Genomic DNA, 12,502 nt, shown 5'->3' on the forward strand with positions numbered 1-12,502 from the left:
GAGGCCAGAATTGAACCTGGGTCCCTGGCACTGTGAGGCAGTAGTGCGAACCACCGTGCCATTCCCCGCACTGCCTCTATCCCCCAGCCTGTACACAGCCCATCCCCCACACTGCCTCTATCCCCCCAGCCTGTACACAGCCCATCCCCCACACTGCTTCTATACCCCCAGCCTGTACACAGCCCATCCCCCATACTGCCTCTGTCCCCCCAGCCTGTACACAGCCCATCCCCCAGCCTGTACACAGCCCATCCCCCACACTGCCTCTATCCCCCCAGCCTGTACACAGCCCATCCCCCACACTGCCTCTATACCCCCAGCCTGTACACATCCCATCCCCCACACTGTACACAGCCCATCCCCCACACTGTACACAGCCCATCCCCCACACTGTACACAGCCCATTCCCTGCACTGCCTCTGTACACAGCCCATCTCCCACACTGTACACAGCCCATCTCCCACACTGTACACAGCCCATCCCCCATACTGCCTCTGCCCCCAGCCTGGACACAGCCCATCCCCACACTACCTCTGTACACAGCCCATCCCCCACACTGTACACAGCCCATCCCCCACACTGTACACAGCCCATCCCCTACACTGTACACAGCCCATCCCCTACACTGCCTCTGTACACAGCCCATCCCCACACTACCTCTGTACACAGCCCATCCCCCACACTGTACACAGCCCACCTCCCACACTGTACACAGCCCATCCCCTACACTGCCTCTGTACACAGCCCATCCCCTACACTGCCTCTGTACACAGCCCATCCCCCACACTGCCTCTACTTCCAGCTTGTACACAGGCCTATTCGCTCTGCTGGGTTTTTATTAGCTCATTAATGTGATGACATTATTGACAGCCGATCACACACCTTGCTGGGATCCAGGTTTTCTTTCTTAACTGGCAAGGAATCTTTGAGAACCTCCACGTGATCTCTGCCAAACTGCATTTTATAAAATTCCTGCAACAAAATGCACGCATTAACTTAAAACTCTGGAACATAGGAGGCCATTTAAGTCCATCACAACAGCGCTGGTGTGAACTCTGTTTTAGAGTTTGCTACTGTAACTGAGGATCACCACACCTCAGGCGAGGGGCAAGGACTGAGAAGGCGGGGCCTTCATGAATAACCTCAGGTGGTATGGGAATTGAACCCACGCTGTTGGCATCGCTCTGCATCATGAACCAGCCGTCCAGCTAACTGAGCTAAACCGATTCCCTCGAGTTGCTCACTGTGTTAACTGTACAAGGCCGCCATTTAGCGTCCCACTGATCCTGGATATCACCGCTCTGCTGACAAACCACAGGCATGTTTTTGGATTTTGTTTCCCAGCCATGTCTTCTCTCCTAGCCCCAGTTTACTCCTCCTTTCCCCTTGAAGCTGCTCATTATGCTGGAGAAGAGGCTTCATCCTCCCAGTGCTAAATAATCACCATCAGCAGGAACTTTGAGCCTGGAGACATCATAGACAAGTCTGTGTCATGGCCTCCCCAGATCACTTCTTTCACATGCCTCTCTGTACAGGCTGCCTGTACAGGGCGGCACAGTGGTTAGCACTGCTACCTAACAGCACCAAGGACCCGGGTTTGATTCCCGGCTTGGGTCATTGACTGTGTGGAGTTTGCACATTCTTCCTGTGTCTGCATGGGTTTCCTCCCACAGTCCAAAAGATGTGCTGGTTAGGAGCATTGGCCATGCTAAATTGCCCCTTAGTGTCCTGGGATGCGTAGGTTAGAGGGATTAGCGGGTAAATATGTGGAGTTACGGGGATACGGCCTGGTGGGATTGTTGTCGCTGTAGACTTGATGGGCCAAATGACCTCCTTCTGCACTGTAGGGTTTCTATGATTGATAAGAGTGCATTGGGGAAAAGGAAAAGAAAGGGTGCAGAATATAGTGTTGCAGTTACAGATAGGGTGAAGAGAAAGATCAATTTAATATAAGATAGGTCCATTCAAAAGTCTGATGGCAGCAGGGAAGAAGCTGTTCTTGAGTTAGTTGGTACATGTTTTCAGACTTTTGTATCTTTTTCCCGGTGGAAGAAGGTGGAAGAGTGTATGTTCGGGGTACGTGGGGTCCTTGATTATGCTGGCTGCTTTGCCGAGGCAGCGGGAAGTGTAGACAGAGTCAATGGATGGGAGGCTGGTGTGGTGAACCATTATTGGTTCCCACCAGGTAGTGCTGAGCCATGGTCTGGCCAGTACTATGAGTCTGTATATATGTTACTGTTGGGGTTAGGGTTGGGCTGTTCTACCTGTTAAAATAGTTGTTATGGTACACCCCAGTCGGCTCCGCCTCCTGGGAGAGGTATAAAGGTCACTGCTCTGCCTGGCGACCCTTTAGTCTGGGATCGTATACTGTATATAGTAGCTCTGTTATTGTTGGCAATAAAAGCCTTTATTTCCCGAGTACATCCAGCCTCTCGTGTGTTATATCGCGCATCAGCTTGTTCGTCTGATGGACTGGGCTATGTTCACAACTCTTTGTAGTTTCTTGCGGTCTTGGTCAGAGCAGGAGCCATGCCAAACCGTGATACAATCGGAAACATTTAAAACACTGCAGGATTAAAACGAGGAATACTTCAATGAGAGTCTATATGGAGAATCAGTGACTCAATGCTGTTACAGTGTGACCCCGACAGAGAGCAGCAACAGCTCGGGTGTGTGTGCACAGCACTGTTCAGGTAGCTTTGATTCACATTGTTAAATTGAAGATCCATTACCTGTAACCTGGCGGATATTTCCACTAGATTAGTGATCCCCGGCTCCTTGTACACATATTCCTGCCCATCCAGCTCTCCAAACAGCGAGCCATAGAATCCCACACGGAAAAATGTTCCAAACATTCTCTTATTATCCTGAAAAAAATAGATTAAAAGGAGGGTAAGTTTTCATTGAAAGGCTGGAATTTGTCACTGCAAAGGGCAATTGCCTCATTGGCTTTTCATTGAAGGGACTGCCCATCACAAAGTCTCTGTGTGGAGGGTTGAATGGAGCTGACACACCAGTCACAACAGGCCCATCTCTAACCTCAGTCCACCCTCACTCTCCCTGTCTTTCAGCACCTCCACTCTCTGCTTTCTCCACCTGTTCAGCTCTCTCAGACAGTTCAAAGTCCCCGTACAAAGACCGTCAGCAGCAAGCCGGTATCAGGGTTCCGTTAAACATATAATGGTTACAGTACAGAAGGAGGCCATTCGGCCCTTTATGTCTGTGCTGACTGTCTGCCAGAGCAAATTGTCTCATGCCACTCCCCCACCCTGTAGCCCTGCAAATCTTTCCTCTTCAGGTAGGGATCCAATTCACTTGCCTGGTGGTGATGGGGTTAAGGCCTGCAGCGGCGGGTTTGCTGAGCTAGAATGGTCATTTATCTCCGTCAAGTAGCTTCTTTGTGTCTGACAGTGAATATTGAAGGGTAACCAACTATGGGAGGCATCACAACGGAGGTGACCCAAAATGCAAGCACGTGCAGTTCTCCGCACGCAGAAGCTTGACTGATTTTCTCCTTCTCAGCCCTGAGACACTGAGACCAAAGGTTGGGGGTCCAACCAGAGCAGCCAATTCACTCAAATCATAAGGACACCACTGTGGCACAGTGGTTAGCACTGCTGCCTCACAATGCCAGGGACTCGGGTTCAATTCCCAATTTGGGTAGAGTTTGCACATTCTCCCCGTGTCTGCATGGGTTTCCTCCGGGTGCTCCGGTTTCCTCCCACGCTCCAAAGATGGGCGGGTTAGGTGGATTGGCCATGATAAATTGCCCCTTAGTGTCAGGGGAAAGTATCTCGGTTAAATGCATGGGGTTATGGGGATAGGGCCTGGGTGGGATTGTGGTCAGCACAGACTCGATGGGCCAAATGGCCTCCTTCTGCACTGTTGATTCTATGATTCATAAGCACTGCTCATTGGCTGTGTCATAGATCTCACCGAGAAGCTTGCCTGGTTTTTCCAAATCAAGCAACAGATTCACCAAGGAATGTACCAAAAAGCGGCCAATCAAAATGCTCAGTGAGCACCAATCAGGGACAGAGGGAATGAATGGTCTGCCCATCTAATGAGCTGATTGGCTGGCAGACAACGTTAACGCCAGTTTAAGTTTATTTATTAGTGTCACAAGTAGGCTTACATTAATACTGCAAGGAAGGTACTCTGAAAATCCCTGAGTCTTCACACTCTGGCCGGCGCCTGTTTAGGTACACTGAGGAAGAATTTAGCAGTGCCTGTGGGCACATTGGTGTACACCTGGCTTTTCACATTGAACACGAGGGTTACGCACACACTGGCACAAGAGGAGCCTTTACCTTACTCAGGATCAAATCAAACGTTTCCTTCAGGTTTCCATGAATAACAGATAATTTCTTAATATTCCGATGGAACTCGGCAATTGGAATTACGAGCTTGTAAATTTCATAAACTGCTTCAAAACATTCTGCCTTAAGAAAAACAAGTGAAAGGTATTTTTTAAAAAACAGATACCACACAGTAAAGATATTAAAATAATGCACAATAGTGTTCCTGATCCAGGCAACTGTGTATTAAAATGTGAGTCTAATGTTAGACAACTCACAAGGTGCAATATCAAACACCAGCCCAGGTCAGGGACATTGTGCACTAAATATGTACAGACATGGATTAAAGGTCCCTTTACCCGCTGAAGGATCATCTGAGTATAAAAAGATCAAGTTGCCATGGTCCGACGTGACCATAAACTACTCTCCCCTTTGAGGGGGAGAGCTGACTGGTGGTGATTTAACCTGAGGATCACCACACCTCAGGCGAGGGGCAAGGTTGAGAAGGCTGGGCCTTCATGAATAACTTCAGCCAGTACGGCAACTGAACCTGCGCTGTTGGCGTCACTCTGTGTCACTAACCAGCCAGCCAGCCAGCTGAGCTAAACCGATATAGCAGAGAAGGCGGCTATTCTTGCCTGTGGCTAGCCCTTTGCAACCACTGGAAAGGTATGACCTGTGTCAAATGCTGTGCAACACTCACTTGACACTGTCGTCACACTCTCCTAGATCAGGCACATCCCAGAATATACACAAAATAAAGCATCCTTGGTGCAGCCTCATCAAGTCGAGAGATCAGATATGACTTGGGTTAAATACAGTTTAGAATTCCCTCTATACTGTCTCTTCAAACACTCCCACATCAGGCACAGTACAGGCTGGGTGCCGGGAGAAATCGGAGATAAAATTGGAAGTGGAATTGCAATTACCTCCTGATATTCAGTGATATTGAAATCAGTGGAGCTGAATATTGAATGTTGCGTCTAACAGCGTCTAACGCGATGGCTTCCACCTGCTCTGAATCCCTTTCTCCTCCACTAGGAATGAAATGATCGGAGAGAGAGCTCCTCAGTGATTATTATTCCTGATCCAGCAATGAATTTGTGGATTCAGAATTGAATCAGAGTCGGGGAAGCTCACACAGCCGCTCTCTCAGGTGGCGTTGGTGAACTGTTGCCACTGATTTTTGAAGCCTACCTACACTCCAAATCTTAGAAACGACCCACGTTTGGCTCATCGTGCTTTGAGATATCTTCCATAATCAATTCCCCCTGTCCGTACTCCATAGGGAATGTAAGGTGGAGATTCAAGGACAAATTTTACAAGGTGAGATTTCGAGCAAATAAAATATCCCCAGAAACTCAGGAGCGCTGTCAACCCAGATGAGCTGACCTCCAAGCTGGATTCTCCATCCTGTGCTCCTCTGTGGGAGCAGAGATTCACAAATGCAACTTGAATCTGATCTAGTCAGACCCCTCAGCCCCATGGTCACGGAGCTTGATGAAGGTTCAACACGTACTCTGTTGAAGAGCTCGACTGCCTCATCCAGAAACTCCAGGAGACCCTCTTCGCTGAAGGAGTTTCCAGTGCAAATGCCCTCCCTCTCCATGGAAAAGACCTCATCACACACCAACGATTCCTCCAAGACATTGATGGAAATTCTCTGGTGAAGAAAGAAGATAGGCGATAAATAACCAACGCCAATCAGGGACCATCAATGGCCTGTAGCCAATCAGGGACTATTGAGGGCCTGCAGCCAATCAGGGATCACCACTGGTCAATGGCCAATCAGGAACCACCAATGGCCGGTCAGAATCTACTGATGGCTAGAAACCAATCAGAGACTATTGAATGCCAGTGGCCAACCAAAGACTATTGGTGGCTAGGGGCCAATCAGGGGCCAACTACGGCCAATGACCAGAGGCCACTTATGACGAACAACCAATTAAGGATCATCTGTGGCCCGTGACCAATCAAGGGCCACCCATGGCCAGCAGCCAATCAGAGACTAACAAGCAGCCAGTGTTCAGGCATTGAAAATGATACTGGTTTCAATATCTTACAGTAATAAAATCACAAATTAACTTTTAAAAATAATTTACAAGTCCAAAGATGTGCAGGTTAGGTGGATTGGCCATGTCAAATTGACCTTAGTGTCAGGGAGATTAGCAGGATAAATATGTGGGGTTACAGGGATAGGGCCTGGGTGGGATTGTTGTTGGTGCAGGCTCGATGGGCCAAATGGCCTCCTTCTGCAATGTAGGGATTCTATGATTCTATGATTGCAAGTGATTTCTTTAAAACACAAACATTACAAAATGTAACATCTTTAGAATTGTAAAAATAAAAAATAAAAAGAGTGTTCAAGGGATGACCACTGGGACAAGTGAACTAGAAAAAGGCCTATCAAACTGTGACATGACTGAACTTACAAAGAGGCAGGTAAAACAGGCCATAGTTGGCCAAACTGAGGGCAGCAACTGTCAAATCCAGGACATCCAGTCAATCAAGTGAAAAATTCAGCGACAGATAGCTTACTTCTTTACAATAAGAAGTTGGAACAGGGATTGGTGCTACCTCTCTCCTGTTTATCTATTATTCCTCGTGTCTTGAGAAGAGGAAGGAATTCAGCCCTGTTCAGTGAGGCACTAACGCAAGTAATGAACAAAATGATCAACTATGCCTTCCCTCTCCCACTCTTTCGCTCTCTCTCTCTCTCCCTTTTAAATGCTCCTTGAAGTCTACATCTTTCACCATGTTTTTGACCACCCGTTCTAATGACGAGTGGTGCCAGATTTACGTCTCCAGTGGTGGTGCGAGATAGGTCGCGAAATGCTGACCTTCATTTTTTTTTTGGCTGGAGAAACAATTTTCCTCTGCTTTCCTGACCCCACACATGCAGCACGGTGGCACAGTGGTTAGCACTGCTGCCTCACAGCGCCAGGGACCTGGGTTCAATTCCAGCCTTGGGTGACTGTGTGGAGTTTACACATTTTCCCTGTGTCTGCTGGGTTTTTTCCGGGTGCTCCGGTTTCCCCCCCCCACAGTCCAAGGATGTGCGGGTTAGGTGGATTGGCCATGCTAAATTGACCTTTAGTGTCAGGGGGATTAGCGGGGTAAATACATGGGGTTACGAGGATAGGGCCTGGGTGGGATTATTATTGGTGCAGGCTCGATGGGCCGAATGGCCTCCTTCTGCACTGCAGGGATTCTCTGAAAGTTGCTGTAGAAATGCAGGTTGCCGTCGTTGCCACACATTACCGGAAGCTGACCTGGAAACTCACGCTGCCCATGGGCAGATGGACAGATCCTTCGACACGGCTCAAGTATTCTGCCACCAAGGCAGCGCTGTGCACCAGGCAGTGAGCTGCCTCAGCAAACCGTTTCCTTTCAACGTGCTTCATCGCGATGTTCCGCAACCACATCAGGCGAAGGTCCAAGTAATTCTGTAAGCATTTTGCAATTCTAGAGGAAAACACAGAGGACTTACTGCTGACAAACATCCCTGCCATTGAATCTGCTCCCTGTTTACAACGTGGTGCAATCTGTCACTGACCCATTCACACAATATGGGTTTGTTCAAAGTCTCTATGGATGCCGTTCTTTTATAAACACAGTCCAGCCCTGTTAATTGGGTCAAATTAGGCGTGAACGTGCCCTTCGCAATAAATGTCAAAAGGATTTCCAGTTGAACAGTTCCTTGAGACAGTGAAAGGTGACAAGTTTCCTGGGCATTTTCCTGTCATTGCTGTGAAGCTGGAACTAAGGGGAACCATCCATTACGTTAGACCAAACAAAGGAATACACAAGGCTGGGAAAGGTCACTGCAGTCCATCTGGTTGATCCCACAGGGCTTTCTATGTGGCCAGAACTTGAATAGGATGGAAAGCATTGTTCCCCATAGCACTCCATTCTGAAGTATAGGTTTCTATTAACAGCAACTAATACAATGATGCCGTATAGAAAATGGGTCAGAGTCTCAGGTTCAGGGTGTGTCTGGTGAACAACTGAGATTTTCAGATCTTGCTGTTTGTCAAATGTGGCGAGATTCAACCGATACCCGTAGTTTAGAGCATCTCCAATAAGATGCAACACATATGCCAGTTCTGCCAACTTTCTTCCCTTTATAGTGCTGCTTGAGGGACAGGCCTTCAATTTACATCTGTCCTTGCCACAGGGAAGCACATGGCACTCTGGGTCCTAGGAAGTCGTTGCCCTTCATGATATCCTCTTGGTGGCATGGCTGAGATGGGAGAGCTTGGGGCACTGCCAACTCTTCCACCAGTAGTTTCAGCGTCCCAACTCTCTCATCTCAAGAGCCCTGAGATCCTGATCTACTCAGACAAAAGTTGCTGAACTTTGGCCTGGTCACAACCCCAGGAAGGGGTTACGGGGTCAAAGATAAATGGATGTTTCACATTACATGGACGCTTCACTCAACAGTACTTAACCATGAGGCTCCCAGGGTACAAATTATAATGTTTATGAATAGAGAGAAGGTATTTATTAATCAGGTGACCTCTGTTACCCATTACACTCCCCCCATACACAATGGAAGAGCAGTTTGTTACCTTTGGAAACATTACCTGTACATCAGATCGATTTGCATGTCCACATCCTTCAGGTACTCATGAAGCTTCACCGTGTCACCCGATACTGCCTTCAGGTTCCTTATAAGCTCTTCCACCTGAAAGATCAGCACTAGTTAAGTATTGGTTACCCGACTGGCTTACCAAGTTAATAATCAGTCCACGGAGTGACCCAGCTGTCCAGTCACCAAGCTCCACATGGAGTGTAGCATATTGAGTGTGAGCAGGAGGTGACATAGAATCATGGAATCCCTATAGTGCAGAAGGAAGCCATTCGGCCCATCAAGCCTGCACCGACCACAGTAACACCTAGGCCCTACTCCCGCAACCCCACATATTTACCCTGCTAATCACCCTGACACTAGGGTCAATTTTACATGGCCAAGCACCCTAAGCCGCACATCTTTGGACAGTGGGAGGAAACCAGAGGAGCCGGAGGAAACCCACGCAGACATGGGGAGAATGTACAATCTCCACACAGACAGTGACCCGAGGCTGGAATTGAACCCGGGTCCCTGGTGCTAACCACTGTGCCAATAGAAAGGTCAGGGGTTATACACTCAGGAGGTGGGAGGAGAAAGAAAGATAGAGGGGATAGTATGAGCAATGTTTGAGGAGGAGGAAGAGCGTGGAGTTGGTGCCCCAGAGTGAGAAGGCAGTGCCCTACAAAGCAAAGGTTTAGTCCTCCCACTCACCGCCCACATTAATTATGTTTGATTGCATGCAGATGGGATGCATTATGTGGTGATTCACTTGGAGCTGCACTCATCCAGGCAAGTGGAGAGAATTCCATCACACTCCTAACTTCAGCCTTGTAGTTGGACAGGCTTTGGGGAATCAGGAGGTGAGTTACTCACCACAGGATTCCCAGCCTCTGACCTGCTCTTCTAGCCACTGTATTTATAGGGCTCATCCAGTTCATTTTCTGGTCAATGGTAACCCTCAGGACATTGACAGTATGGATGGGTAGTGCCCCATAGTGCGAAGGGGCAGGGTCCCACTGTGTGAAAGGGCAGGGTGTCACAGCGTGAAGGGGCAGGGTTCCACAGTGCGAAGGAGCAGTGTGTCACAGTGCAAAGCAGAAGGATGCCATGGTGCGAAGGGATAGGGTGCCACATTGCGAAGGGGCAGGGTCTCACAGTGCGAAGGGGCAGGGTGCCACAGAGCAAAGTGTCCTTAAAGCATAAGAGTGATTTCTTGAAGTCCAAAGGGGAGAGAAATCAGTGTCGCCAGGTATGGCATTAGTGATAGTCTGGGTTTAAATTCCACAATTAATTTCAGCTTTGCACAATGACCGTGATTTCCCAATGTTCTGCCCGGTCAGGAACTCTGGAATGGGAACAGCGGCTATTTGTCTCTCTAAAAGCAAAGCCACCAGTTGAAGTGGAGCAGCTGTGAAAAACAAAGGAATTGTATTTATGTAGTGCCTTTCGCTTGAGAAGTTATGGCCAATATTGATTACTCATCTTTAGTTTCTCTGAGAAGCTGATGGGGCCAAAGAGCTTTTACGGCCAATGAAGTCATTTGGAAGTGTAGTCGCTGTAGTAATGTAAGGCAACTTGGCAATCAGTCTGTGCACAGTCAGGTCCCACAGCGTGAAATAGATAACAAGATTGTTTTTTAGTGATGCTGCTTGAGGACTTAGAGGGGAGCTGAGAAGACGTTTTTTATCCACCCAGGAACTAGATCTCACTGCCTGATGGCAAGGCAGAAACCCTCATTGCATTGAGTTGGACATGCAGTGGAATCGCTGTAAATAACAGGGCTATACAGCAACAGCTGTAAATTGGAACTAGACTGGATTGCTCCTTAAAAAACGGTACAGACACAGTAGTCACACCCATGAATAAATGTTGGTCTGTCAAGAGTCATCCAGACTTGAAACCTTGGGCGGGATTTTCCGGTCTCGCTCGCCCCAAAACCGAAAAATCCCACCTGAAGTCACAGACCTTTGCATGGTCTGCCCTGTTCTCCACCCCCACCCCCGCCCCCCCCCCACCCCGCCCTCCCCCCCATTATGATTCTCGTGGCAGGCAGGATGGGAAAACTCCCCCTTTGGCTCAGCACGGTGGCACGGTGGTTAGCACTGCTGCCTCACAGCGCCAGGGACCTGGATTCGATTCCTGTCTCGGGTAACTCTCTGTGTGGAGTCTGCACATTCTCCCCGTGTCTGCATGGGTTTCCTCCGGGTGCTCCAGTTTTCTCCTACAGTCCAAAGACACGCTGGTTAGGTGCATTGACCATGCTAAATTCTACCTCAGTGTACTCAAACAGGAGCCAGAGTGTGGCGACTAGGGGATTTTCACAGTAACTTCATTGTAGTGTTAATGTAAGCCTACTTGTGACAAATAAATAAACTTTTTTTCTCTCTCCACAGATGCTGTCAGACCTGCTGAGATTTTCCAGCATTTTCTGTTTCTGTTTCAGATTCCAGCATTCGCAGTAATTTTCTTTCCTGCTCTTCTTCAAATGACCTTCTGTATTCACCTGACAGAGCAGGCAGGGACATTAATGTAACATCTTAGCCCCCTCAGTGCTGCACTGAAGTGCTGGCATAGCTCACTGTGACTCAGAGCTGAGAGCGCTGCTGCTGAGACACTGCTGACATCTCTGTTAGAGGAAGCAGCTGCTCTCGGTCCTCTGCCAGAGAATAACTGACACTCCGGGTCCATTTACAGCTTCAGACACAGGTGCATTAGACACATGAAAGGATTGTTGGAACCGGTTCACACACATTTCCGGAAATTGTTCTATCGGATGTTTGCCCCAGGTTTCTGAAGCTGGTGACATGAACTGAGTGCCTGTTTGGAGCTCGTCACCGGTTTAATTTGAGAAAAATTAAATCTGCCCGGTGAACTCTCAGCTGAGCTTCGGACCACTGGAATCACTTGACCCCTCAACTCGGTTGGGAAACTCGGGAGAGATGGATACTCATTATTGCTAACAGGCAAGAGACACAGAGACAGGATTCTAGGATAAATGAGGTGGGGGAGGGATGTGGAAGATTTGCTCACTGGATCTTTCCCAGTGAAAATAAAACCAGATCATGAAACTGTTCATAACTTTTCATCCTGCTGCCCTCAGGGAGAATCCAGCAGCAGAGGCCACACACAGCAAGCCGGCCAAGTAAAATGTTGCCACGTCATTCGTGAGTTGGTGTTGCCAACTTTCCAGGGTTGGCCTGGAGTCTGTCGGAATTACAGTTTGACAGTGGATGAATTGTTAGCACAGATAGAAATAAATATGTTTGGCCTGATAGTCATCACCATGGAGACATGGTTGCAGAGTCACCAAGGCTGGGACCTGAATATCGAAGGATACTTCACATCTTGAAAACATAGGAAGCTAGGAAAAGGTGGTGGGGTATCTCTCTTCATTGCCAATGTCACCAGTAAAGTGGTGAAAGGATTTGAAAAGAACAAGATCAGTTTGGGCAGAGGTAAGAATTAGTAAAGATAGGAGGTCGCTTGTGGCCCCCCTAACAACAGTTAGACTGTAGGACAGGGTATACAGGAAGAAATAAATAGGACTCGTAAGAAAGGTATCATTATAATCATGAGTGACTTTAATCTACATGTAGATTGGATGAATCAGATAAGTAAAGGTAGTCTGGAA

At 48.2% G+C, this 12,502-nt stretch overlaps 1 protein-coding gene across 2 annotated transcripts in view; it reads right to left on the reverse strand.

Annotated features, from left to right (window-relative positions):
* The window catches only part of LOC144479574 (dedicator of cytokinesis protein 8-like), a 234,765-nt gene that overhangs the window by 25,972 nt on the left and 196,291 nt on the right, over positions 1 to 12,502 (reverse strand). For both annotated transcript variants that reach the window (XM_078198454.1, XM_078198453.1), the window contains exons 37-42: positions 8,885 to 8,985; positions 7,571 to 7,763; positions 5,818 to 5,961; positions 4,311 to 4,442; positions 2,733 to 2,867; positions 883 to 972 (exon numbers count right to left, since the gene is read on the reverse strand). In XM_078198454.1, coding sequence (XP_078054580.1) covers positions 883 to 972; positions 2,733 to 2,867; positions 4,311 to 4,442; positions 5,818 to 5,961; positions 7,571 to 7,763; positions 8,885 to 8,985 — 795 coding nt within the window. The remainder of the gene's footprint in view (positions 1 to 882; positions 973 to 2,732; positions 2,868 to 4,310; positions 4,443 to 5,817; positions 5,962 to 7,570; positions 7,764 to 8,884; positions 8,986 to 12,502) is intronic.

Source organism: Mustelus asterias, chromosome 26 (assembly GCF_964213995.1).
Source record: "Mustelus asterias chromosome 26, sMusAst1.hap1.1, whole genome shotgun sequence".
Lineage (NCBI taxonomy): Eukaryota > Metazoa > Chordata > Chondrichthyes > Carcharhiniformes > Triakidae > Mustelus > Mustelus asterias.